Source organism: Mauremys reevesii, linkage group 3 (assembly GCF_016161935.1).
Source record: "Mauremys reevesii isolate NIE-2019 linkage group 3, ASM1616193v1, whole genome shotgun sequence".
NCBI classification, from domain to species: Eukaryota; Metazoa; Chordata; order Testudines; family Geoemydidae; genus Mauremys; species Mauremys reevesii.
Window position 1 is genome coordinate 57,502,852 of NC_052625.1, and position 27,439 is coordinate 57,530,290.

The 27,439-nt window shown below is 43.9% G+C and overlaps 1 protein-coding gene across 6 annotated transcripts in view; it reads left to right on the forward strand.

The window, feature by feature from the left end:
* The window catches only part of ALK (ALK receptor tyrosine kinase), a 574,134-nt gene that overhangs the window by 137,260 nt on the left and 409,435 nt on the right, over positions 1-27,439 (forward strand). For 5 of the 6 annotated variants that reach the window (XM_039530228.1, XM_039530218.1, XM_039530221.1 and 2 more), the window contains 2 exons: positions 6,284-6,403; positions 26,810-26,965. In XM_039530228.1, the coding sequence (XP_039386162.1) occupies positions 6,284-6,403; positions 26,810-26,965 (276 nt within the window). Of the gene's footprint in view, positions 1-6,283; positions 6,404-19,112; positions 19,834-26,809; positions 26,966-27,439 lie in introns of those variants that run through there. The other variant, XM_039530222.1, reaches the window with a different exon arrangement.

The window sequence follows — 27,439 nt, forward strand, 5'->3', positions numbered from 1 at the left end:
TATTCAATACTTCAAGCTTTTTAAAATAAGATGACAAACTCTTTTTTTTTCTTAGCTTTGTCTTCTTGCTTTGCCTTCACTTTTTTTCGTTTTTGACTGACATTCATAGTGTTGCTTCATTATTGCTAAAAAAAACTGACCTTGATTTTAGGCAGATTTAAAAATGTTTGAAAGAGCAGGGGTGTAGTCATGGGTGGGCCATGTACCACCCAATTAGGCTTAATGCCAGTGGCCCTGGAACATTCTTAATAGTAGGGTGCTGAAAGCCAGACCCTCTCCCTTCCAGGCACGTGTTCAGACCTGGGCATGAGCAATACTGGATTTACAATGGCGCCACTGGTGCCGGGTCCATGGTCGAAAGATGCCTCAGGCCCAACCCACTCTTCTCCACCCCCAGCTCTCTCCTGTGGGGTCAGAGAAGCTTGATGTTGCTGGCTGCTATGGCTTCCATGGCAGCCTCTGCCACCAGCAGCCTGACTCCTCCCCCACCTATTTCCCCAGCGTGCTACGTTCCCTCCTGCCACCGATCAGCTGGATCAGCTGCTTGATGGCAGGAGGGGGGGGGGGAGGAGGAGGAGAAGAGGTGGGGGGGAGGCCTTGGGGAAGGGGCTGGAATTGGAGCATACCCCCTCCAGCCCCCTGCGTGAGCACTTCCATGACCCCAGTCCACACCCACAGCCCTCTGCCTATCAGGCCCCCTGCACCTGCCCCTATATCCCAGCCCCTGCACCCCCCTCACATACCCCGAGCCTCCTACCCTGACTCCTGCACCCCCCACACATATCCAGCCCCCTGTCCTGACCCCTGCACTCCCCTCACACCTCCCTAGCCCTGCCCCCTGCCCTGACTCCTGCATCCCCCCACATCCCCACCCCCATTCTGAGAACTAAACAGGAGCTGCCCCATGTAAGCGCTCCACACGCCAACCCCTGGCCCCTTTTAAAATCATTCCCCCGGGGGGCCCACAAAAAGTTAATATAGCCCTGGGCACAGGTCGCAGGGCGGCATCCGGGACCATAGACACAGGAACTAGGGGTGCAAGCAGGGCTGCTGATGGAATTGCCAGGCCCAAGGGCAAGGTGGGGGGGCTGGCCCTGGGCCCCCAGAAGGGGCGGGGCCTCAGGTGGAAGGGACAGGGCTGGAGGCCCAGCGAAATGAGCAGAGCTGCCATGGAGCTGGAGAAGGAGCCAGGAGAGGAGACACCAAGATCTCCATGGCCACCAAAGACAACTTCGGGCACCCCATTGGCCCCATGCTTGCTGGCCCGGAGAGGCGGGCAGAGACCTGCGTGGGCTGAACACCCACCGGAAGGTGAGTGGGGGCACAGTTCCCTCAGCGGCCACCTGAGCACCCTGCTGCCTCCGTGTGCTCATCTCTGCTCACCTCCCTTGGCTGGCCCCACTGCCTGCAGGCTCTATGCCAGTTCCTGCGACCATCCTCATCCCCCAGCCAGCCTGCCACTTCCCAGGAGCTCTGTGCCATCCCCCGGCTCCCCTCTGTCCCCCTGTAGGCTGCGCCAGGCAGTGACAAGCGGCGTGAACATGGGCCAGAGGACTCAGGAGAAGAAGGGGGCAGCCATGCAGCCGGAGAGAAGCAGAAGTTTTCCCTTCAAAGCGACGCTTCTCTCGGGCCAGCTGTGTGGCTACCCTGTGCTCCTCCTGCATCATCTGGTTCGCACTTGCCGCCGCCTGTAGCTCCCGCCTGGTCCCCTGAGGCTGCAGGTGAGCCTCCCTCCCTGCTCTCCTGCCCCCCACATCTTCTGCCCCCGCAGTCTCCCTTGTGGAGCAGGCTGCCTGCGTGCCTGGCCCTGGGGCCCCCTGTTGTTGGGGTGGCCCCATGCCAGGGCATGGTACATTTTGTGGTAAATCCGCCCCTGCCAACTTTGACAACTCCCCTCAATTTTAAAAAAATGTATTTACTTGTTTTGTCCACCCACCTTTCTTTCTAAAATATGGGGCGGTGGGTGGGAGAGAGAGTGTGTTTATGTGTGTTAAAGGAGGAAGAAAAACAAAAATGGAAAACAAAGTTTTAATTTTTCATTTTATTGAACTGGAAAAATAGAATATTTATATTAAAAAGCCATTTTTCATAAAAAAAAAAGCATTGAATGAATAATTTTGAACCACTGTCTCACTCTCTGTATATATGTATGTTGTTTAAAATATAATGTACATATCATTGCATGTGGACTTATATGATCAAGTCCTGACTTCAGCAAATGTAAATGATGACCTTTTTTAATCCAAACTCTCGGTTAGCTGAAAGGAATTTGAATTCCCTTCAAGTGTCCAAAGTCAGAATTTGGCCCTGAAAGCTCCTTTAGGCAGACATGTTAAAGATAGCCAAAGATGCAAACGAAGGATTTGAATGTTTAAGCCTCTGTACTGAAATGTGCCGCCTCTCTATAGTTTATTATATCTTGCCAAGCTTCTGGCTACTAAAAATGGAGCTGTCAGCTTCCGGTTGCTAATTCATTTATTTATTTAAAAGGTTAGCGCTGCTGCCATAGAAAAGTGATAAAGCACCATGGCACAAGGAACCAGAATGTATAGTTGGCATGTTCTGTAAGAGTTAGAGGAAGATTCCAGCTCAGATTTTGCTCCCTTAAGGAAGCAAAAACATTTTATTCTGTAAAATGACAGCAAAATAATTTTTGTGGATTATTCTCGAGAGATTCATAAAAGAGTGAGGAATTTGTTTATTTGATTTTTAGGTCTTATTGTAATTATCTTTCAAGACATGAAATCCCTTGGAGCTACAATAAAGTGGAAGAGGAAATGTCTTTCTTTCTCTTGACCTGTGACTCTTACCTGAAATCAAATAATTAATTCCTCATTGAGGAGCCTGGCCTTTTGTCTATGCAAAAACCTTTTTAACCATCATCTTTCTCTGAAGATGACTTAATTGGGAAGGATTCATAACTTCTAATACAATCTTCTTGCATTTGTACTAAGGCCAATAATCCAAGCAAAGACCGTGAGATAAAGTTTCAGGATTATAAAGAGTACAGGGAAGCAAAAACATCATTAGGTAAGATCAATTGAACTGAATCTCCAGGCTGCGTCTACACTATAAATTTTTATAAAATCCTGAATTGTTGTACTACCATTGGCGTAACTCTCTTCGGTGTTAGCAATAGTAGAAGAGCTAGTGTAGGCAGGGCTCAGGTATTTTTACTACAGTGTCATCTAGTCCTGCTCGGAGACCACTTTAATTCTGACTCCAGAATTTGGATAGGAAAAATCTCATTACATACTTTTGCCGTAAAAGCAAGTGCATTAGTAAGATATATTTCAATCTAAGTGAGGTTGGAGTTAGAGTGGCATGAAGCTGAAGAAGGGGATATGTGCAATGGTGGGTTATAACTGACAGGGAGGTGGCTGTGAAGGTGGGCAGTCTGGGAGAATGTTTGGGTGTTAGGATTTTGGGTTGGTAAGGTATAATATGCCAAATGAGGTTGGTCTGGGTGTTAACAGTGACTTAACTCTGCTGGTAGGAAATGCAGTTGAGTGACCTTCACTGTAAGGGGGTGGGTGTCAGAGAGAGAGAGATGGAGGCCTGCTACAAATTTCAGATCGACATCTGACCTTTTTGAGAATTCAGAGGGGTTCACAACCAAGGTTCTATCTATCTACCATGAACATGTATACTAAAATTGTGCTCATTTAGGGCTTTTAGAGATCGAGACCTCAAAGATCTTGTCCTTTATGAAGCAGATGGTTTGGAAGTAGGATGCTGAATCTCTCCACATTCTGTAGCATCGATGGATGCTTACCTTATTATGTGACGGGGAGTATTGCCATTGATCACCCAGTCCCAAATCAAGTGACACACCCTTATTCCATTTATTTGTTTGGCTGTTTGTTTAGTGGAGTCAGCCACTTCAAGAACTTCATTTGTTCAATACAGTAACTCCTCATGTAAATTCCTCTTGGCTAATGTTGTTTTGTGTTACGCTGCTGATCAATTAGAGAACGTGCTCATTTAAAGTTACGCAATGCTCCTTATAATGTTATTTAGCAGCTGCCTGCTTTGTCCACGGCTTGCAGAAACAGCAGCTAGTGGAGCTAGCTGGTGGGGGCTTGGAATGAGGGTGGACAGGCAGCCTCCCATCAGCTCCCTGCTCCCCTAAGTTCCCTGTGCAGCAGCTGCCCAGCAGGCTATCAATTGCCAGCAGTTCAGTTATCCCTCCCCCAACTGGCATGTGCTGCTCCTGTCCTCTGCCTTGGAGATGCTCCTGGGAGCCTCCTGCTTGCTGTGCAAGGGGGTGGAAAGGGGTGTTAATGTCAGGGTGTCCCCCCCCTTAGCCCATCTCCATGGGGGTGGGGGGACACGGAAGGGAGCTTTCTGGCAGCAGCGGCTGTCTCAACTTGCTGATCTACTTAAAAAGGCAGTGTACTTAGAGTGGGGTCAGTGTACTTAAAGAGGCAGTGCACATCTCTCTCTCTCTCTCTCTCTCTCTCTCTCTCTCTCTCTCTCTCTCACTCACAGGGTGTGTCTCTATCTCTGTCTGCCATGCTGTCTCCCCTCCCTCCATTTGTGCTGCCTTGTAGAGTGTGAGGCTACATTAATAACAATGTGTTAACCCTTGAGGGCTCAGCCGAGTGTTAGTTCATCATTTAGCCAGTAAGGCATTCCCTGGGAAATATCCCACCCTCTGCCACCCTCTGACTTCACCACCTCAACCAAGCTTCACAATCATCATTGCTGTATGCAGTATTAAATTGTTTGTTTAAAAATTGTGTACGTGTATGTGTGTGTATATATATATATAGAGAGAGAGAGAGAGTCTGGTGAAAAAAATCGCCCCTCCCCATTTACATTAATTTTTATGGGGAAATTGGATTCGCTTAACATCATTTCACATAAAGTCACATTTTTCAGGAACATAACTACAACGTTAAGCAAGGAGTTACTGTATGTTATACTTTTTAATTCAGTAATACTAGTCTAATGACAGTAAAATTGTTGAAATAGTCAGACCCTGGCAACAAACAAGACTGTTGTAATGAAATCCCTGAAATCTAACATTACCACCATGATCAAGTCTCAATGAAGGGCATAAGTCAATCACTAACCGCTTGAGGTTAGATAGACACAAGCCCCCTTGCCCCCAGCTAAGTCATTGCATAGTTGTGTATTAAGTTTGTATGTAGGGAGATTACTCGTTTATTTACAGTTAAATATGGGATACTAGACTTGATGGTCCATGGGTCTGATCCACTCTGGTAATATCTATGTTGCTAAACTCCACCCAATAATATATAGTATTCAGTTATTTTACCATAAATTCGCAAAGGGTCAAGATATAGTTCAGCCATCAAGGAAACTAAACTTTTTGTCTACAATTCCAGGATGAGTGACAAAACAATACTGTGTTGAAGCCAGTTTATATCCTAAAGGTTATTGTTGCAATCAGTAGAGTTAGTTAGCATACATTGTGTCTTTATATGAAAGATTAGCACTTGATTCTCCTCTTGTTTATGCCATTGTTACTCCCAATTTATACCAGTATGAGTGAGATCAGAATCAAGTTCTTGCAAATAAAAATTGTGACAGGAAAACTCTGAATCCCATGAATTGACCACATTTCCATACCCTTGGAATTCTATTGCACCCGTCAGGCTTGCCTTATAATTCAGGCACCAGTTCACACATGCGTAGAGTCATCCTGGTCTTGCAGAGTGGATATGGATAAAATTGACCATCGTAACCCATTCTAGTTCATTGTAACAGTCTAAATCCCTAAAGGCTTGTTTCAAACATTTTAATTTATGCAACAAAAACTCAGCAAAGCATGAATTCACCTGCTTTATGTGCAGGATTCCAGGTGCAAAAAACAAACACACACGCTAAGCTTAAAGCACTCTGAGGTCAAAGCAAAGCTTGGAAACACAGAGGGGTAGTATTGACAATTCTGCTGAACAACAATACTCGTTTTTCATATGTAAAACAAACAATTTATCCTGATTCTCCCTGTGCACGTTGATGGGTAAAAGACGTCCTTTCAGCCACTGAAACTATTTAATCCTACTATGAATCTGCCTTGGATTGAAACATAACTGTATATAATTGAATTTTCAGTTTCCAGTGGATATGGTATTCTTTATGTCCTGTCATAAACAGCTGTTTAGTACGGCAATGTGCTGTTAAACTGATTCTGTGCTGTACCCAAGAGGTGACTGCATTTCAGCACTTATTACATATAGTCTGTAAAGCACTTTAGGATCCTTCAGCCTGTTGTTTATATTATATTTATTTTCATTTATTCTTTTATTTAAAGGTATGAGCACTTTGGAATCTCCCACAAATATTCCTTCTCTCTCCCCTGATTTCTCTGCCTGGAATTTAACTTGGGTCATGAAAGACTCTTCCCCTTTCTTCCCTCACAGAGGACAACATGGTAAGTAGGCTTATTCTCTATACCCATGCAACTTTACATAAATACTGTATCGGTATGTTAGTAGTTCAAAACATTTAAAGTAAGATGGTTCATGTTAAAATAGCCATGTTGCCCCTGCTATTAGAGAGGCTCTGCATGAACTGAAGGATCCACACTAGCAGATCAGATTGCTGGTCACAACCACTACACTTTTAATTGACTTACCTTTATGGTTGGGCTCAAGCTGCTAAACGTGTATCTTGGATTTCAAATGCCTCAAAGTGTGTTTGGAGCTGAGAATGTGTTTGGCCTACTATAAAGATAGAGACCACTTGCAAAATTTGGGTTTGTTACATCACCTTCACTGGGGTAGGATGAGAGTGGAACAGAACTGGGATTATGGTTCAGACTATTCTCTAATATGATCTAATTAATGATAATGTAAAACCACATTCATACAGTAGAATGATATGCCAGTGTTTTCCTGGTCAGAGAAGGACGGAATAAAGATATATCCAGCATGCAATTCAGTAAAAGGACTGAAGGAGGATATATCCACCACCAGTTTCTCATGAGAAGAGATAAGGTGGAGAGAGGCTAATAAGATTTACTCACCCCAAGCCTGTAATTATCTGCTTGAGGGAAAAGTTTGACCTACCTATATGAAGGAGTTCCATATATCTTCAAATTTATGTTGCAGCCTTTTATGCTGCGCAATATATATTATTTGTACTGGCATACAATATCTGCTTCTAGCTGTTGTAGCTGCGTGACTGATGAGGACGCACCAATTTCATTTCAGAAGGGACAGTAGAAAATTCCCCCCCCCCCTTGGCTTTCACAGAAGCTTCAAGGAAGATTTCTCATTTATCCTTTATTACTTCATCCTAACCTCTTTAAATTTCTCAGAAATATCATTCCAAGAGAAGGGTTTGTTCTAAGAACCTAAAATCATGTGGATTGGTTCCATCTAATGGAATCACATGTAGATAAATGTACTGTATCTAAGTTTAAAATGACTTACAGTGGCTTTTGGCTGATTATATAATCTGTCTGGATGAAGTTCTATCAATGCCCAACCCACCATTCTGCAATGAATGGCAGGAAATCGATTGTATATGTTACACAAAGATGATCCCTACTCAGTGCTCCAGAATTGGCAAAGCACAATATTTTTGTATGTAACCCTTCTGCCAGGTGGAGCCAACAGCAACAAGGGCTAGGCTCAGTATCTAGGGTTTCCTTTTTGAGCCCCAACCCAGTGACCTGGGACAATTACACACCACTCCCTGGGCACCTCTAAGAGGCAATACACCCTCTCACAAGCACAGAGTTTGAGTGTAGCAAAACCTTTTAATAAAAGGAGAGAAGTAAGTCAGCATTAATTTAGGAAAACCCCACAACTAGGGTTCATAAACATAAACCATGAGCAAGTAAGTTGGGCAGTGTCCTTTTTCCCCTCAGGTTCTTAAGTCCAGCAACCCAAAAGTCCTTTTAACTTGCCCATCCCACCCCCCTCACAGTTACTGTCCTTGGCCAGTGCAACCCCAGAGTTCAGAGGTTCATCTGCACAGCTAACCTCCCACCCTGGGTAGAAGGGGGGGGGCAAGGAGACACATTACACATATTGCCCTGCCAGACGATTGCCAGTCTGCTCTGTCCCTCTCTGCCAGCCACCCTGCTGGCCGTGTGCCTCTCCACCAGCTGCCTGGCTGGCCACTTTCCAAGATGTTTTCAGGGCCCACCACTTAACACAGTTGTCAGTGATTTCAGCTGTTAGTGGGCAGGCTTTTGCAATAGAGACACTGTCCCAAAGTAGATCTAATAGTTGGACTTAAGTATCAGTGATTTCAGCTCTGTAGCATGTAACAAGACTCTCAATTGAGTCTAAATTAGCTCTTTTACAAACGGTGTCTAGAACCCTTAAACAGGGCCCATGCCACCAGGTACAAATACCTGTCCTCCCCACCCCCTCAACTGATTGGCCTTTGGAATCCATGTCCCCAGCCTAGCGAGTGCTATTCAGTTGAGGGCAAGTCCCTCTATCTAGGTATGCCAGGTATAGTTCTGCTGCACTTGGTTCACACAACAAGGATAACAACCCTTTATTACTCCTGCCCCAATAACAAGGGGATCCAACATCAGCCACAAGTGATCATTTGGGCAAGCAATCCCATCATGCTAAGCACCCTGGCAGGGTGGGTGTGTCCATGCAAACGAGATCAGCTCCTGAATTCCTTTTCCACCACTCACCACTAGATGTCAGGGGAGAGCTCATTCAGACTCTGCTTACATCTATAATGCTTTATATTTTCAAAGCTCTTAAAAACCTCAACTAGTTTACTGATAGTTCTGAATTTGGGTCAAGTATTTCCTATTACTTTCAGGATGTGCGGTTCAGAAGAGTGGGAGGAGTCTTGAAGAGGGGCTGATTGCTTTTTGTCACCATTGCACCTGGGGGGTTCTGGGATTTCCAGCGGTTGCTCTGGCCTATGGGTCTGCTTTAACGTACACCTGGACTGCAGTGGACCCAAAGGCACTATTCAGCAACCTGGAATACCTATAGGACAGTTTGCTTTGGCCACACCCCTGTATCCCAGGAACACTATGTCCTGGGGACTGAGTGGTGCATGTTTCTGTGTGAAGTAGAGCCACTACACCAGCCTCTGAGGAACAAATCAAGAGGAATTGAGGTGTAAAGGGATTGAAAGCAGCCTAGTCAGGGCCCTATTTATTGTTCATCTTAATGTCCCTGGCTGGAGACTTTGGCATAGTTCCTCCCTGCCAGAGGGAGAGAGAGCCTTTGGTATTCCGTGTTATGGCATGCGCCCACCCCCAGCTATCTAAAAGGCCCCAAGTCACAAAGGAAATAATTATCAAAGATGGTATCAAGTGGAGTGTCCCAAGGGTTGGTGCTGGGGCCGGTTTTGTTCAATATCTTCATTAACAATCTGGAGGATGGTGTGGACTGCACCCTTAGCAAGTTTGCAGATGACACTAAACTGGGAGGAGCGGTTGATACGCTGGAGGGTAGGGATAGGATACAGAGGGACCTAGACAAATTAGAGGATTGGGCCAAAAGAAATATGATGAGGTTCAACAAGGACAAGTGCAGAGTCCTGCACTTAGGACGGAAGAATCCCATGCACTGCTACAGACTAGGGACCGAATGGCTGGGCAGCAGTTCTGCAGAAAATGACCTAGGGGTTACGGTGGATGAAAAGATGAATATGAGTCAACAATGTGCCCTTGTTGCCAAGAAGGCTAATGGCATTTTGGGTTGTATAAGTAGGGGCATTTCCAGCAGATCGAGGGACGTGATCATTCCCCTCTATTCAGCACTGGTGAGGCCTCATTTGGAGTACTGTGTCCAGTTTTGGGCCCCACACTACAAGAAGGATGTGGATAAATTGGAGAGAGTCCAGCGGAGGGCAACAAAAATGATTAGGGGGCTGGAGCACATGACTTATGAGGAGAGGCTGAGGGAACTGGGATTGTTTAGCCTGCAGAAGAGAAGAATGAGGGGGGATTTGATAGCTGCTTTCAACTACCTGAAAGGGGGTTCCAAAGAGGATGGATCTAGACTGTTCTCAGTGGTAGAAGATGACAGAACAAGGAGTAATGGTCTCAAGTTGCAGAGGGGGAGGTTTAGGTTGGACATTAGGAAAAACTTTTTCACTAGTAGGGTGGTGAAGAACTGGAATGGGTTACCTAGGGAGGTGGTGGAATCTCCTTCCTTAGAGGTTTTTAAGGTCAGGCTTCACAAAGCCCTGGCTGGGATGATTTAATTGGGTTTGGTCCTGCTTTGAGCAGGGGGTTGGACTAGATGACCTCCTGAGGTTCCTTCCAACCCTGAGATTCTATGATTCTATAGGAACAGAACTCAGCTCTTCACAGTCCCAGTTCCTTTGCTCTCTGAAATGGCAAAGTATCACTGAGGCCAGATGTGAGGTAGTGTTCTCAGTTAAATCTCCATTTTGACAGAGCCTATCCAACCATCTATCCAAGCTTGAAGAGATTTTTTTTTTAAATGTAAAAGAAAAATTGAGTATCACCAGGTCCCTCTTGCCCTCAACTCTATTGTCTCCTTTGGAAGTTACCCCAAGTCCTCAGTATGTTGGTGTCCTTCACTGGCTCCCTTTGATTAGCTGTCTGCTCAGGATGGGTTTGCACTATAACACCCAGTGGTTTATACAGAGAAAAGGAGAAATACTTTGCAGTTCTATGATTTCAAAGCACTTTTCAAATCATTAAGTCTCATCTCACTCCTATGAAATGAGTAAGCATCTCCATTTTGCAGGTGGGAAAACTGAGGGACAGAGTGGTTAATCTGCTTCATATGCTCTGCATCACTGTGTGGTGCTCAGATACTACAATCTTGAATATATTTATCCTCAGAAAACCCCTGTGAGTGAGGGAAGTGTTATCCCCATTTTAAAGATGGGGAACTCAGGCGCAGAGACTAAGGCCTGGCTCCACAAAGGTACTTAAGTGCCTGACTCTGAGACTTAAGCATGTGAGTCCCATTTTTAGGCAGCACTGTGATCCACAAAACTGACCGGCTGCTGCCTAAGCTGCTAAACTCACTCATGTTTGCAGTAAAAGTTTCCAACATGCCTATGTTTCTGTCTCTCTGGGCATGCACTCTGCTGCCTCACTCTAGGCCCTGAGATGCCTAAGCCCCAGTGCAATCCACAAACTGGGGGAAGACAGATGTTTCCCTACCTAAGTCATGTGCAGGGCCTGATCTGGTAGGTGAATTCAGGGGCTGCCTAGATCTACATAGAGCACCCTGGGTGAGGGAAAGAGAGGACCTTCCTTATAACCGTTAGTTCAGTGGTTGAGTACTCACTGGAGAAGTGGGAGACCACCAGTGCAATCCCCTACTCTGTCTGATGAGGAGAAGGGATTTGAACAGGGTCCATCACCTCTCAGGTGCATGCCTAAACTGCTGGACTATGGGATGTTCTGAGGCAGTGCTTGTGACAGGTTGGATCACAGAAACCCCCTTGGGAACTGCCAACTGATGTGCCAAGACTACTTCTGCCTCTGCTTTCCCTGCCAGCGTGGGAATCCAGCACCCTGTCTTGCTGAGCCAGACACGCCCGCCTGCTCCAACACAGACCCAGGTCTGAACCACATGCCCCAAAGCTGCAGACTTACCTGAAAGCAAGTTACAGAAGTGTTCCTGTCTTTAACACTCAGATGCCCAATTCCCAATGGGGTCTAAACCCCAAATAAATCCGTTTTACCTTGTATAAAGCTTATACAGGATAAAATCATAAATTGTTCGCCCTCTATAACACTGATAGAGAGATATGCACAGCTGTTTGCCCCCCTCCCAGGTATTACTACATACTCTGGGTTAATTAATATGTAAAAAGTGATTTTATTAAATACAGAAAGTGGATTAAAGTGGTTCCAAGTAGTAACAGACAGAACAAAGTGAGTTACCAAGCAAAATAAAATAGAACATGCAAGTCTATGTCTAAGAAAACCGAACACAGATAAAAACGTCACCAGTTACCTTCCTTTACAGACTAGTCTCCTTCTAGTCTGGGTCCAGCAATCACTCTCACCCCCTGTAGTTACCATCCCTTGTTCCAGTTTCTTTCAGGTATCCTTGGGGGTGGAGAGGCTATATCTTTAGCCAACTGAAGACAAAATGGAGGGGTCTCCCAGGGGTTTAAATAGACTTTCTCTTGTGGGTGGAGACCCCCTCCTCTCTCCTATGTGAAGTCCAGCTCCAAGATGGAGTTTTGGAGTCACATGGGCAAGCCACATGTCCATGCATGACTCAGTTTTTACCAGCCAAGCCACATTCCTGTGAAAGCTCAGATGTGGATTGGCATCTTCAAGTTCATTGTTGGCTTAAGTGGTTTTTGATTGGGCACTTAATTTGCACTTTTCTCAAGAAGCTGACCAAATGCTCTTCTAGGCTAGTTAAAATCAAGGAAGTAGACAGCCAATATTCCTAACGTCAAGTACAAAAATGATACATGCATATAAATAGGATTAGTTGATTCAGTACACCATAACCTTTACAGAGATATGTTACATGGCATATGTAGCATAAAACATATTCTAGTTATGTCATATATACATTCATAAGCATATTCCATAAAGCCTTATGGGGGGGCACCATCACAGTGCTCCCTCAGTCTCTCCTGTTGAAGTTGTTCTCCTTCAGTTAAATATTGAATAGTTAGATATGAATTAGGCTAGGGGGAAAGTGTGTGTGAGACTGTCTCACTAGGCCAGTGATTAGGGCACTCACTCGAGAGGTAGAAAACCTCTGTTCAAACCTCTTCTCATCAGCCAGATGGAGGAATTGAACTGGAGCTCTCCCACTTCCTAAGTGAGTTCCCTAACCACAGGGCTAATGGTTAAAGGGAGAGACTTCCCCCCTCCAACTGTTTTATGTAAATCTAAGGGCTAGTCTACACTTACCTGCCGGGTCGACGCGGTGAGTTCGACTTCTTGGAGTTCGAACTATCGCGTCTAATCTAGACGCGATAATTCAAACTCCCCACGCGCTCCGGTCGACTCCAGAACTCCACCACTGCAAAAGGCGGTGGCGGAGTCGACCTTGGAGCCGCGGACTTCGATCCCGCGGCGTCTGGATGGGTAAGTAGTTCGAACTAGGGTACTTCGAGTTCAGCTACGCTATTCCCGTAGCTGAACTTGCGTACCCTAGTTCGACCCCCGCCCTTAGTGTAGACCTGCCCTAAGTGGCATCTGAGCACACCAATCAGATCAAGCCCCACACATGACTTAGAGCAGCTATTTCCACCCCACCCCCCATTTTTGTGGATTGCTAGCAGAGATAGGTGCCATCCTGTAGCCCAGACTTAGGTGCCTATCTCTGTGAAAAGTGTGGGGCTTAAGACACACCTATCTCTTCCCATGCATTATATAGGGAATTTAACGTATGTCTACACTGCAGTTAAACACCTGTGGCTGTAACTTGCTTGGGCTAAGAGGTCCTAGAACCTGGGCTCCAGCCTGAGCCTAAAAATCTACACTGCAATTAAATAGCCCCTTAGCCTGAGCCCAAGTCAGCTGGCATGGGCCTGCTGCGGATGTTTAAGTGCAATGTACACATACCCCTGGGCACCTAACTCAGGTGTTGTGGATTGCAATATTGTTCCTGTGATTTTTCTTGGTGCCGCAATGTCTAAGTCCCTTTGTGGATGTGGGTCTAACTGACTTAGACAAGGTCACATAAGATGACTGGGGCAAGGCAAGGAATTGAACTCAAATCTCCTGAGCCCCAGGGTAGTGGTTTAACCACTGACACATCCTTCCTCCTAGGTTAAGTGAGTCATCCCAAGTCACACAGTAAATTACTGACTGTGAAATGTTTCAGAGTGGTAGCTGTGTTAGTCTATATCAGCAAAAACAATGAGGAGTCCTTGTGGCACCTTGTTAGCACTAACCCCTTCACTTGGTAAGGCAAGTCTCATCTTTTCATGTGCTGTATTATTTATACCTGCCTATTTTTTTCACTCCATGCATCTGATGAAGTGGGTTATAGCTCATGAAAGCTTATGCCCAAATAAATTTGTTAGTCTCTTAAGGTGCCACAAGGACTCCTCATTGTTTTGAATGTGAAATAAAACCTAGACATCCTCTTTCACTAGAGCACTGTCCTTCCCTCTTCTAGAAGAAAGTGCCACTGTTTGCAACATTGTGGCACAATTGAGATTATTAGTGAGTGTTTAATAAAACTTCTATTAAAACTTTGTCTAATAGTCTGATGGGATCCATCTAATTAAATGACTGGCATTGCTGACATGGAGAAATATTAGTTTTCTTAATTACTTTTTTCCTGTTAGTCCTGTTAATGGATCAATTTCTTAGATTGATAGACTGAGTAAATTAATTTTTTTACCACCACCAAAAAAACAAAAACAAAAACCTAAACAAAACTAAACTCCCCTCAAAAAAAATAAATAAAAAAAAATACTGCTGAATTGGCTGCAATGGTTCTTGCAAGCAAATGTTTCATCACATTTGTGAAATTACATACAACTGTACCTAGAGGTAGTCATCCGCTCAGGCTGTTGGAGAGGTTACTTCAATAGGAAGCTTTTACAATACTCTTCCCGCTGTGTCTCATCAGTGCTAGCAGTTTTCCAGATCTGCTGCTCTACCTGAGCAGTGATTTATTTACCTACCATCCTGGAGATACAAAATTTCACCTGTCCTACTGAGAAGCAAGATTATTATTTTTTTTTAAATAGGAGCCCAATGTTGTTTTAGGCAGTACTTCTCAAAGTGGTGGTCGGCGAGCCATCGGCTGCCGGTCCGCGGCGAGTTTCCTCATAAGAGCGTTGACTAGGATAATAATATGGCACCAGTCCCTGGCACATTGGGAAAAAAAAATTGCCGGTCCCCCACATCAGATAGCTTGAGAAGCACTGGTTTAAGGGACAGGAAGAAATTTTAAGTATCTATATTTTTAGGCTTTCCTTTATTCTTTCTCCTTGTCAAGATGCTCTCTTTCCCTCCCACATGGCAGGGACTGAAGAATATAGGGTCAGCAAGCATTCCTAAGCATATGTCGTGGAGCATATTAAGTTCCCCAGGGGTATGCAGGTTGGCTGCCACCTCACTACCACCTGTCCCTAACATGCAGCAACCTTGTCTGAGCCTGCTGTGATCAGCTCCCTGAAACCACTAGCCTCTGGCAGCACAAGCACTGTCTTCCAAGCCCTTGCAGGCCCCTCTCTCTCTGTACAGGTGGCAATGGGCACACACCAAATGACAAGACTCAGAGAACTCTGCAGTGTCCAGCTCCTTATCCACTGAACACTCAGTATTACCAGATCTGCTGTTCCCAAAGGTACAAAGCAACTTGTAAGATTCAACTCAGGACCAGCACTTTGCTTAATACCACTGCACTTATACTAAATCTTGTTTTCACTATAAATACATCTATTATTAAAGAATAGATTCAAGTGATAGAGAGGAAGAATATTGGAAACAAATATTACATATAGAACAAAATCAAATATGCTTTCTAGAGACCAAACTTAACTAACAAGTTACTCTTATCTAAATAAGTTTATCTTACTCAACATTCTCTTCAGTGTTTTCAACCAAGCCTGGTTGAGACCCTTTTTGTGTATACCAGAATCGGGAGATTCTGGTAATCCCTCTGCACCCTCTTGCCAGTTGTCATTAAGAAGCTCTTTGGTCACAAACAGGGATTAGACGTTCCTTTCGCTTGGGATAGGGAGACCAAAATCCAGGAAAACAATCTTGCTCTCCTTGTCCCTTTTTTCTCCTTCACCTGCAGACAATATTCCAATGGCAATATGCAATTTATGCAAAGACTGATACAAGTATGAAATACTATACAGTAAGATAACAAATTGCCTTTTTCTTCTTCTGGTATTTATTTTCCCTAGAGACCACCCTAATATATATATTTTGGCAATGAATCCCCTTTTAAGGCTTGTCAAAATATGACAGTTCACATCCTGCTACTATGTTGAGTCAACTGGAATATGAGTTTCCTAACAATCCTCTTTAGACATTTGTACAGAACATGCATAAGAAATTCCCTTTCATAGAGATGTTTGTCTTGTGTGCATGAGAGATTTGGGGGACAAATATTTCCATCTCTGAGCACATGCACTATAGCTGGACCCACCTAATCTGTCAATTTCTTATGGCTGGAGGAACGGAAATGAGATCTGTGTTGGCTGTTTCATTCCCCCATGAGATGTCTTGACAGAGTGTGCTTATAACTGATTGATGAAGGAATCCTGGTTACTTTTCTTTGTAGCCTGATTTTGAATGAACAAAGTAGCTGTCACAGATTTTGGTGACTGAGTCTCCAATGCATATAAAGGAATAGGGAAGACATAAAGTGACTGCTGTCAGTTTAGAGATCCGTGTAACAGAAATGAGTGGCTGTGTTGTTTAATCTAAGAAGTGGGCACTCAGATATTATTTGCCACTGCTGGATTAATTTAAAGGCTTTTGCCAGAGTTGAGTTCTCTATCTGTACTTCTACAAAGATAGAGGCAACACGTCCTAGTGATTAGTGCACAGGCTTAAAGTCAGGACTTATGAATTTTTATTGCCAGCAGTTTACAGTGTCTTTGTAGAACACATGGATTTTATTATTCTAAGCTCATATGGTATTTTAGATCTAGCACTTAACATGTTCAGAGTGTGTTCAAATCATTGATGTAGGGGATAAGTGTTTCTCCCATTTTAAAAATGGCAAGGGGGGTTGGGAGGGCGGATGATGTCACAGGATAGCTGACCCTTTATGGAGAGTAGGGCCCAGCCCCACCTGTGACTGTGGTTATGTCTACACTACCGATATTACAGCCACACAACTATGGTGCTGCAGGCTAGGAAGGAGAAGGGAGTTAGAGAAGCTCACCTTTACTCTGTTTTTTGAGTATCTTTCATTTGTGGGATGGCCTTTCCATGACTCTAAGGGTATGTCTACCCTGCAGTTAGACACCTACAGCTGGCCCATTCTAGCTGACTCAGCCACGTGGGGCTCAAGCTAGGAGACTAGTTGCTGTGTAGATCTTTGGGCTCAGGCTGCAGCCCAAGTTCTGAGACCCTCCCAGTCACAGGGTTTGGAACCTGGGCTCCAGGCCAAGCCAGAGTACCTACACTGCCATTAAACAGCCCCATGAGCCTAAGTCAGCTGGCATGGGCCAGCCACCGTTTTTTAATTGCAGTGCAGACATACCCCAAGACAATGCTAACTTTTGCAAGACATTTGCAATACAAGCCCTCCCCAGGACGTGAAGATGGGACTTTGGGATGGATGGCCAACATATTTGTGGGACAGACCTAATTTCCCTGGGACTGTCCTACAACCAATGCTGCTTTTTCCTGGAAGGTGTGGAGTTAATTTAAATCTAATGCTCCTACAAGCTGTCAAATTGACAGCCATGAAGAATGAAGTCTAGCATTTTCCCAGCAAATGGGCAGTAACTATGTGAGTTCTTTCACCCTAGCCCCACTACACAGCCCATTGTCACCCACCACTGTCTTAACCTGACATCTCCCTGCACTGTGACAACATGACTGAAGAATCATTGGGTGATTATTCTTCTGGTGTAGATAGGCTTAAAATGGGATTCAAGACTAACCTTATAGGAGGCCCCCAGGCTCCTAAAACTGTCTGTCCCATGCCATCTATACCTAAAAAGAACTGGGAAAGCTTTAGGAACTTGCTTTTTCTCTGAGATTAGTAAATGAAAACTTAATTGTTCAGTTCCCTGTCATGAATTAAAAGCTTTATAGGCCTTAAATACTGAGTATATAGAGGTTAGTGGGTGTTAATGGAGGTCCCAGATCTCACTCAGCAGAGCGTTTCTCCACTATACAGTTTAAATGATATCTCTTCCCCAATGGATAAATGTCAATACAGTATTTATTTAAAAAGAAACTTACCATGGTAAGAATGTTTGATCCCTGTCCACTCTCTAGCTTCTGCCATTGCTACAACTGGTAGAGCCACGCTGTTGGGTGTTGGACATGAATTAGTCAAATTTTTGTCAGCATAGGCAAGATTTTTTATTTAGATGCCTATATCTGAAAATATGGCATACGGGACAGCTAGTTAAATACCCAGTTGATATGTTTGTGCATAAGCATAGGGCTGAGTGTGGGTGGGATTCACACTTAGTCAGAGAAGGGATAAATCAATCACTGATAATACCATTTCAAATCATGGTGGGCCAAGGGGGGTCTATGATCCTGAAAGTCAGAAAGACAGGAGATGGGGAAAAAAGACCTTTCTTGGGGGGGAGTTGGAACATACAAACTTATTTATATAAATAAATTCCTTGTTCTTTCCAAAGAGTCAACTCTGGTTTCCCTTACACCAGCTGCCTCATAACGAGTGTGTGTGTGTGTGTGTGTGTGTGTATGTGTGTGTACTGGATAGTGAAGGAAGGTGAGCTGTCATACTGAAGGATATTTTCCAGCAGATCTCACTGTTAAGGTGTTCTTCTTGAGATTTGGTTTATATTTTGTTTTTACTAGGCTTTTTTGTATAATTGAAAACTTTCACCAGCATAACTAAAATGGAGGTAGTTGTCATTCATATTGGAAAACTTACACCAACATAACTAACATAGATATAGTTATACCAGTGCAAATCCCTAATTATTTTTATTATTTATTTCTGTTCATCACACATAGTTAAGAAGAGCTCCAGAAGCTTAGCAATAACTTTATGTGTGCTAGTCCAGTTTCATTACAAACTATCAGTCTAAAGAAGACAATGATTATAGCAAACATATGTTGACTGTACCCAAAGTTTTAATAGTTGGCAGTGTGCTACAAGTTATGCACAAATTCTGTTTTGAATCAACTATATTGGTTAACCTATCTCTAGGTGAAAAGCTTATGCTCATTTCAGGAAGGCAGCCACCACATTCAGTCATTTGACCAAGCACATGTGAGATAACAGGAAATTGGCATTAAACATGAAAATATGAGTTTACCAGACATGTGTCCTGAGAACACTTCAGTATGGTCCTGAGCACACTGCTGTACAGCAGACATGAGAGAAGGCTAAATGCCTTCCACACCCACTGTCTTTTTCATATTTTAAATATCAAGTAAGAAACTGAAGTTCCTGATACCATAGTATTTGAGACAGCAAAATTGCCAACCCTAATTACTGTTCTTAAACACAGATATCTTCATTGGTTTAGTTATCTGTACTGGATGGATGATGGACACATTCTAAAGGACCTACTGCATGGAGAATATGTGGCTGCTCTAAGGCCACTGGGCTGTTGTAGGCTCAGGTTCAAAGACGTTTGCAAGAGGGATTTGAAAACTTCCAACATCAACATTACAAGCTCCAAAGAGTCAGCTAGCAACAGGCTACACTGGAGGGTGGTGCTGGAGGGCTGTGCTATACAAGGGCTGGAAAGAGTTAAAGAGGCTGAAGAGAGGTGATTGAGAGAGAGAAAAATGAAAAGAACAAAGAGGAAATTACAGCAGGTGTCCTAGCAGCAGTAGTGTACCAGATTCATCTTCTGGCCCTGTGGGTTGTGCTTGCACCATCTGTGACAAGGACTGCCATGCAAGAACTGGACTTTTTAGTAACTTGTGATGCTGCAGCATGACACATAGTAACAAAACTGCTTTGGCATTTTCACCATTAACTTTTGAGATGGACAGAAGACATCTATCTGCTATGTATTTATTTGTATTATCGTAGCACCTAGGAGCCCCAGTCATGGACCAGAGCCCCATTTGCTAGGTACTGTTCAAATATAAAACGTATACACAAGGTCTTAACATCACGTCTCAGTTACAATTTCCTACCTTCTCAATCAGGTAGTGACTTGCTTTATCTTTCTTAGCCAGATTTGGTAAGTTGGCATTTCCTTATATAGCCAGCAAGTTGTGATACGCACATTGATGGCTACAACCAAAATCTTAAACAGGTGGGTGTTTACCTTTGATTGTAAGCAACCAAGGTTAATTTATTTTCCATTTAAAAGTATAATGATGTAACAGATTTATTATAAACTGTCTGGGCATTCAAGAAACTGGAAGATGTAGTGAGCCTTCAACTTCTATGCTATATTTTAAAAGAGGCTTTGTGATTTACTGGACTTAGCATTTCCTTTAGAACATGTATGATCCATAGTGTTCATATAGCTACTGCATAAACACATACCTATGGATATAAATCTTTGTGAAAATCTCATTGCAAAAAAACTACTGAGTATGCACAATTGTCACCTTCTAGTCTTATTTGGGGAGTGGCTGGGGGAGGAGGTGGAAGGGGAGCTTGGAAAAAAAATCTCTGTAGGTTCTACTAAATTTAATTACTTCTCCTACAGCGTGTGTTTATTTGAAAAAGGGAAATGATGGCTTATTTAATCAAATAAACTCCAAAAGCAATGAGTTCTTTTCCTACACTGCTAAACACACACACAGCATTGTGTAGGATTTAAACATAAGACAAAGATCAGAAAAGGGAGGTGAAAGACCTGTGTGGATGCATTAAAAATTGACCAGTAATTTGTATTTGTGGAAGGAAGCAATTTGTGGAAAGAATGGATTCTATGCTTGTATATGTGGTATAGTCCTGCAGCAGATACCAAAGAAGGTTACTTACAACTCAAGAACAGCTTGTAAATGAGCTTACATATAGTATATATGAAAATCATTTACTCTACATTGTGGACTGATCATTAACTTCGTTTGAGAGGAAGAATGGTCCTGTGATTAGGTTGTGATTAGGCCTGGGACTTGGGAGATTTGTTTTCAATTTCCTCAATACTCTTGGTTTTAATTTCAATACCACTGTCTTCCTTTGTGACCTTTAGCAAATCACTTAATCCCTATGCCCCTCATTTCTTAACCTGCAGAAAAGTTAGTACTTCCCTAGGGCAAGAGGGTGTTGTGAGAATAAATTCATTTAAAGCTTGTGAAGTGGTTGGATACTATCGTGATAATGCGTGTACAAGTCCCCTAAATAGATATGAAAGCTTAATCAAATCAGACACTACTTTAAAGGTGTATATGAGTCAAATACTGCATCTTCCTATGCAAAACTATCTATTTTAAATGTTGTTCTGAGCTGCATTCAGCCAGGCTGATCCAAGGAGGTATATGTTACACACCTCCCTGTGCCCCATGGGATTCAACATGAGGAAAGACAGGTGTCCTTGACATTCCCAGCCCTTCCTCTGGGTTCCCATTGCAGACAGGCAGCTTTAATTGCCATGAGGGGGCACACTACTGAGGAGATATTTATTTGTTTATTGTTGAGTTGTATTACTGGAGTGCTTGATACCCCAGTCATAGACCAGGGTTTCACTGTACTAGGTGCTTTACAAACACAAAACAAAGGCAGTTTCTGTCCTGAGGCACTTGCAGTCTAACTATAAAACAGAAGGCAACAGGTGATTACAGACAAATGGGGAGCAAAAGGAAACAATGAGATAAAACTGAACAGCATAAGCAGAGGTCTCAGCAGACCAGCTGCTGTCAAGTTTCTGTAGGCATCCCAGTAGGGGAGAGTTTGAAGGAGGACAATGAAGTGGCTTTGTGGATATTTACAGGGAGCCGCTTTCGTGCTTGAGGGGTGGTATGAGAGAAAACACGAAGGCCCTTGTTTGAAAATTGTAACAAACGAGAGATGAAGGGTGGCATCACTAGCATAGTGGAGGCAGGTGGTGATGTCTCGATAGTATGAAAGAGAAGATGAGTGAGGGGGCATGAACCAGTTAATTTAATGGCTGTCCTTTCCATGCATTCTTTCTGGCCTGGGCCACCCAAGGGGGTCAGTTTTGACCTTCTAACATTAGAAAGCCAAAGTTTTTTTTCATTTCATGATGAGTTTGTCATGGGTCAGCTCTTTACAGTTGTTGGCCAAGCTATGCATGCTTATAAAGGGAGATTTATAATGTAAATGCTGGGAAGTGGGGAATGGAAAAGGCAGATGATGATATTATACAAAATATGCAAGATACATGAAATAAATATGTAATAGTTTTCAGAGTAGCAGCTGTGTTAGTCTGTATCTGCAAAAAGAACAGGAGTACTTGTGGCACCTTAGAGACTAATGCATTTATTTGAGCATAAGCTTTCGTGGGCTAAAACCCACTTCATCGGATGCATGCAGTGGAAAATACAGTAGGAAGACAGACAGACAGACAGACACACACACACACACCATGAAACAATGAGTGTTACCATACACACTATAACGAGAGTGATCAGTTAAGATGAGCTATTACCAGCAGGAGAGAAAAAAAACTTTTTGTAGTGGTAATCAAAATGGCCCATTTCCGGCAGTTGACAAGAAGGTGTGAGGAACCGTAGGGGAGAAAAATAAACATGGGGAAATAGTTTTACTTTGTGTAATGACCCATCCACTCCCAGTCTTTATTCAAGCCTAACTTAATGGTGTCTAATTTGCAAATTAATTCCAATTCAGCAGTCTCTCATTGGAACCTGTTTCTAAAGTTTTTTTGTTGTAATATTGCAACTGTTAGGTCTGTAATTGAGTGACCAGGGAGGTTGACGTGTTCTCCAACTGGTTTTTGAATGTTATAATTCTTGACATCTGATTTGTGTCCATTTATTCTGTTATGTAGAGACTGTCCGGTTTGGCCAATGTTCATTGCAGAGGGGCATTGCTGGCACATGATGACATATACCACATTGGTAGATGTTGTGGAAGAAACAAATTGTGCAGGTGAATGAGCCTCTGATAGTGTGGCTCATGTGATTAGGTCCTGTGATGGTGTCCCCTGAATAGATATGTGGACAGAGTTGGCAACGGGCTTTGTTGCAAGGATAGCTCCTGGGTTAGTGGTTTTTGTTGTGTAGTGGTGTAAAGTAATAACAGTGTAATAGTGTCATCCATGTCCTCCTTCCACCTATTGTTTCCTGTGCTTATACCTTGCATTTTGTCTCAAATTAGGCACTGGGCCTGGGAGCATTTAGACAGGAGGGTAACTTCACACATGTGAGAAATCCCATTAAAGTTCAATGGACTATTTATGTGTACAGTTAATACTTACGTATGTGCCTTTTATGATTGGAGCCTTAGACTGTAAATGCTAAAGAGCAGGAATCGTGCAATGTTTTTGTACAGCACTTCGCATAATGGGACCTTGATTCTGGTTGGGGCTTTTGGAGATGCCATGGTACAAATTACAAATGTATTTGGTATTCCAAATAAATATGGTGCCCCCAGAAACTATGGTGGTGGGGCATACACAAATGTTAGTAATGATAAATAGTTTAGATTGATGGAAAAGGACAAGGGTTCGGAACCAGCTCACCAAAAAAGTCACGTTTTTAAATCTCTCTCCTTTCATTTGTGTTGGCATAGGCAGGACTAATATTAAATCATAGGCAGGGCTAACATTAAATCAAAGCTGTTTGGCTCTTCTCATGTCTTTTTGTGTGCTGGCACAAAACTGAAAAGACTCTTACACTTTATAGATTTTTAGTAAATCCTGAAGAATGGAAAACAATGTCAGGAAATTAAGAAAATTTGGTGGCAGTGTTGTAAAAACTGGGTAGCATGTATGTGCAACAGCATCCCCTGCTGGGTGGAATCAAATCTGCTCTACTATATCATAACTAAGGCTAAGATTTTGGCATGGATATTTTTAATAAAAGTCACTGACAGGATCTGGGTAAAAAAGAAAAATTAACGGAAGCGATGACCTGTCCGTGACTTTTACTAACAATATCCGTGACAAAATGGGGATCTGCAGGTCCCCACACTGTCTGAAGTGGGCACCTGCACAGGGACTGGGAGCTGCCTGCAGTAGCTAGGGGCACGGCTGGCAGCTCTTGGGGTTCCCCCACCACTGGCAGTTCCAGGGGCTTCTGCCACCTGTGGTGGATGGAAGCTCGGGGGCACCCTGCAGCGGCTTGGAGCTCCAGAGGCTGTCAGAAGCAGTGTGGATACCCCGCAGTTCCCTGTGCCCGTAGGTGGTGGGGGACCCTGCAGATCCCAACCACTGCAGGCTGAAGTCACGGAGGTCACTGGAAGTCACGGATTCCATGACTTCCACAACATCTGTGACTAAATTGTAACCTTAAGCATAACCTTTATATTGCTAAAAATGTTATCCTCTAACTCTAGAGATAGAGCCAACACATTTGCAATGGAAAGACTTGAGTTCTATCCTTGCTGCTACCATGTGTTGTGCATGTCCATCGATTTTGTTACATTTATTATCTCTGTAGTGTGACGAAGGAATTGACAAAATACATGATTAGAAAGTAGATTGTAAAAAAAACAAAAAATAAACACTAGACCTTGCTGATTCCATTTCCTCATTAAAGAGGCGAATTATCTGAAAGTATAGAGAAAAGGCAATAATATTAACTTTAGGATTAAAAGACGTTATCAGCAGGAGAATTGTCTGAACTGCATAAATATATGCAGTCTGGGAAGAAATGAGGTGCTTAATAGAGAATGTAATTGAAGTTTAAAAAAAAATCTTAGTTTGACTAATGTCAATTTAAATTATTTGTTTTAGTCTCACAATAGTGGCATGAGAGTGGATACTAAAGAAAATCTCCAGAGAACAACATTTTCCTCCAAGAGGGTCTTAAGAGTAGGCTTTTCAAAAATATCTAAGGGCCAGTTTTTAAATGTATTTAGGCACCTAAACATGCAGATAAGTGCCTCGTGGGATTTTTCAAAAGGGAGTTTAGTGCCTAGATGCTTGGGAAATCCTATTAGGTGCCTGTCTCTATCTTTAGGCACATACAAATCTTTACAAATCTGGCCCTGAGTTATTTAGAAGCACAAGTCTCATCCAAAATCTGTGGACTGTTAACTGCAGACCACGGCTGGGGAAGTCAACGTACTTGATAGGGGCTTTCAAAAACTAAAGAAGGAAAAATCATTGGATATAGTAGTTGGAGATGAATTCAACACGTTACTGTATGTTGTCTTGGACAACTTTACTCCCATGACCGGATTAACCTTTTGTGGGCCCACTGCCAAACATATTTGTGGGCCCCCATGGAGGCAGTGGAGCATGGCGTGGGAAGGTCAGTCCCCGGAGTGAGGGGCCAGTCAGAGGCAAAGGGGCATGGCATGGCAGGGCGGCCCTGCTCCACCCAATGTGAGGGAACTATTTACAAACCGGCAGTTGCCAGACACAAAGTGGCCTGCCTGGCTCTGTGCTGCCAAAATGCCCCTTCCCTTGGGAGTGGGCGTATACCACACCACAGAGACCCCACATCCAACACCCCCTGACTCCCTATGGCCAGAGGCACCCCCGGACCCATGCACAACACCACCCCTGCTCACAACCTCACCACAACTGCCCAGCACCACCCACAAAACCCCCACACAGATCCTCCCTGGCCCTTCACAGCCCAACCCCCACCCAACACACGCACTCCCCACAGACCCACTCCGCCAAGCCCTGCCTCCAGGCCGCACTCACCAGCCTTTCTGGGAAGCGACTGTATCTGTTGGGTTGAGCTGGCAGTGCAGCCAGGGCTGGTCCCAAGGCCGGGAATCACTCCAGCCCCTCACACCTGGGCCCCACCTGTCTCATATATACACACACACGCACCTGGCTGAGACTGGCCAGGCTTCTGCACCAGACCCAGGTAGCTCAGCTCTGAGGAGACAGGTGGGGCCCCACAGGTGGTGGGAAGCAGAGTCTGCCCAGAGCCAGAGGTGCACTGGGGTCCGACCAGGGGGCTGAGAGGAGCAGGGGGTGGGGAAAGGGAGCGGAGGGGAGCTCTCAGGCAACCGGCAGGCAGGCCAAGAGCAGCAAGTGGTGGTGGGGGGAAGCCAGCGGGGTTTTGGGGCGCTGTGCAAGCGGAGCAGGCCAGGGCCTCTTCTCAGCATGGGCCCAGCTCCAGGGAGCCACTAGAGCCATTTTAAACCCGGCACTGACTCCATAATGTGATGGTGAAAATATTGTATTCTGAGCAGGGAATCTTAATTGCACCAACAGTTTTAAGCATCTTTAGAAAAGGCTGTTCCTAAAAGAAAACTTGGTGCTGGGGAAAGGTGTGGGTAGCGAGCTTTGGTGGTTGAAGTCCCACTGTCCACAGGACACTCAGCAACAAATCAAGCTTCCGCTGCTGCACTAATGTGCCTCACCCTGAAGGACCACTTTTGTGAGTGAAAGGTCACTTCAGTCACCCATGAGCCATTTAACCACAGGTCTCTCTGTTGAGACTGCCATACAATATACCAGTTGTGCTCACGATTGGTGTGTTGCAGAACCCCTGTCCTCTAGGAGCTGGTCTGAGACCAGCAATTCATAGACCACTGAACAGTCTTCAGATTGTAATGAGCTTCTATTGACTTGGGTGGAATTTGAACTGACATCCTATAATAGAAAAGCTCTATATCCAATTTTCCTCAATCTCTAAGATATCCAGTTACCTTTCTCTAATTAAGGGTAGTCAATTATTTTTTGTCAACGTCCAAATTTCTTGGTCAAGGTATAGTCAAGGTCCAGACTCCAGAGCAAATACTGAAAAATAACGATAATAAGTAAATAATTTTGGGGTCTCTTCAAAAGCGTCGGGTGGTCCGGATTTGGCTTGCAGTCAGTCTGTTGACAACCCCACTCTAGATAATTTTTTTCCTGCTTGAAAATCTTTGCTGGCCCTCTTTTCCCCCCCAAGAGATGTGGTGGCCTCTGGCCCTTCCTCTTCATTTGCTGCTGCTCCGTTCACCCCACAAGGCACCTTTAGAGTTTGGTTTATTCTGAACTCCTCTTCTGTCAATCATTTGATCTGATCTGAACTTTCTTGTGTCCCTTTTTACTTGGAAAGGGAGTAAAATGCAAGGAGAAACATGAATAAAAATAAGTCCTAACTCACGTAAGAAATATGACTGATTAGGAGGGGAGAAGTTGGATTTTATTAACCCTATGTGTACTGTCTGTTTTCCTGTAACAGTGTTTGACTGCAATTTTGAATTGCCTTGTGAGCTGGAATATTCTCCTCCACTGAAGGACAAAGAAAACCACAGCAGGACCTGGCACAGAGTGAGTGCAGAGGAGCTAAACCTTTTGGATGGACCAGACAGAGATTACTCTGAGGATTCACCAAGAGGTAGGATGAGCAAGTGTATTTAATCTCCTTAAAATAATGGTGGTGTGCTTGTAGATACCACACCCTATACAATGTTTGGGGCAATTCTGTTCCTTTCTCTGTGACAAGCAACAAATGAACTTAAGGGATTTGTTCTGTCTATAGGAAGCAAAATAAGACTGGATTGAAATCAGCTTTGGGATTGTAAAAATCTGAACCAGACTGGACTCTGGACATTGCACTTGGAGTTGAATAATAATATTTTACACATCTATAGCACCTTTCCTCTGAGGTTATTGGTGGGGGTGGGGGAGACAGGATGAATTCTGCTTTGCATCACCCTGCGTATACTGAGGCACATGGAGTTTGACATGCTCAAAGTCATTCTGTGAGTCAGTGGAAGAGCAGAGAATAAAATCCATGTGTTCTGCATTATTGTCCATTGCTAAACGCTAGGCACAGACGTCTTACTTGGAAGCCAGTGCAAACAATTTT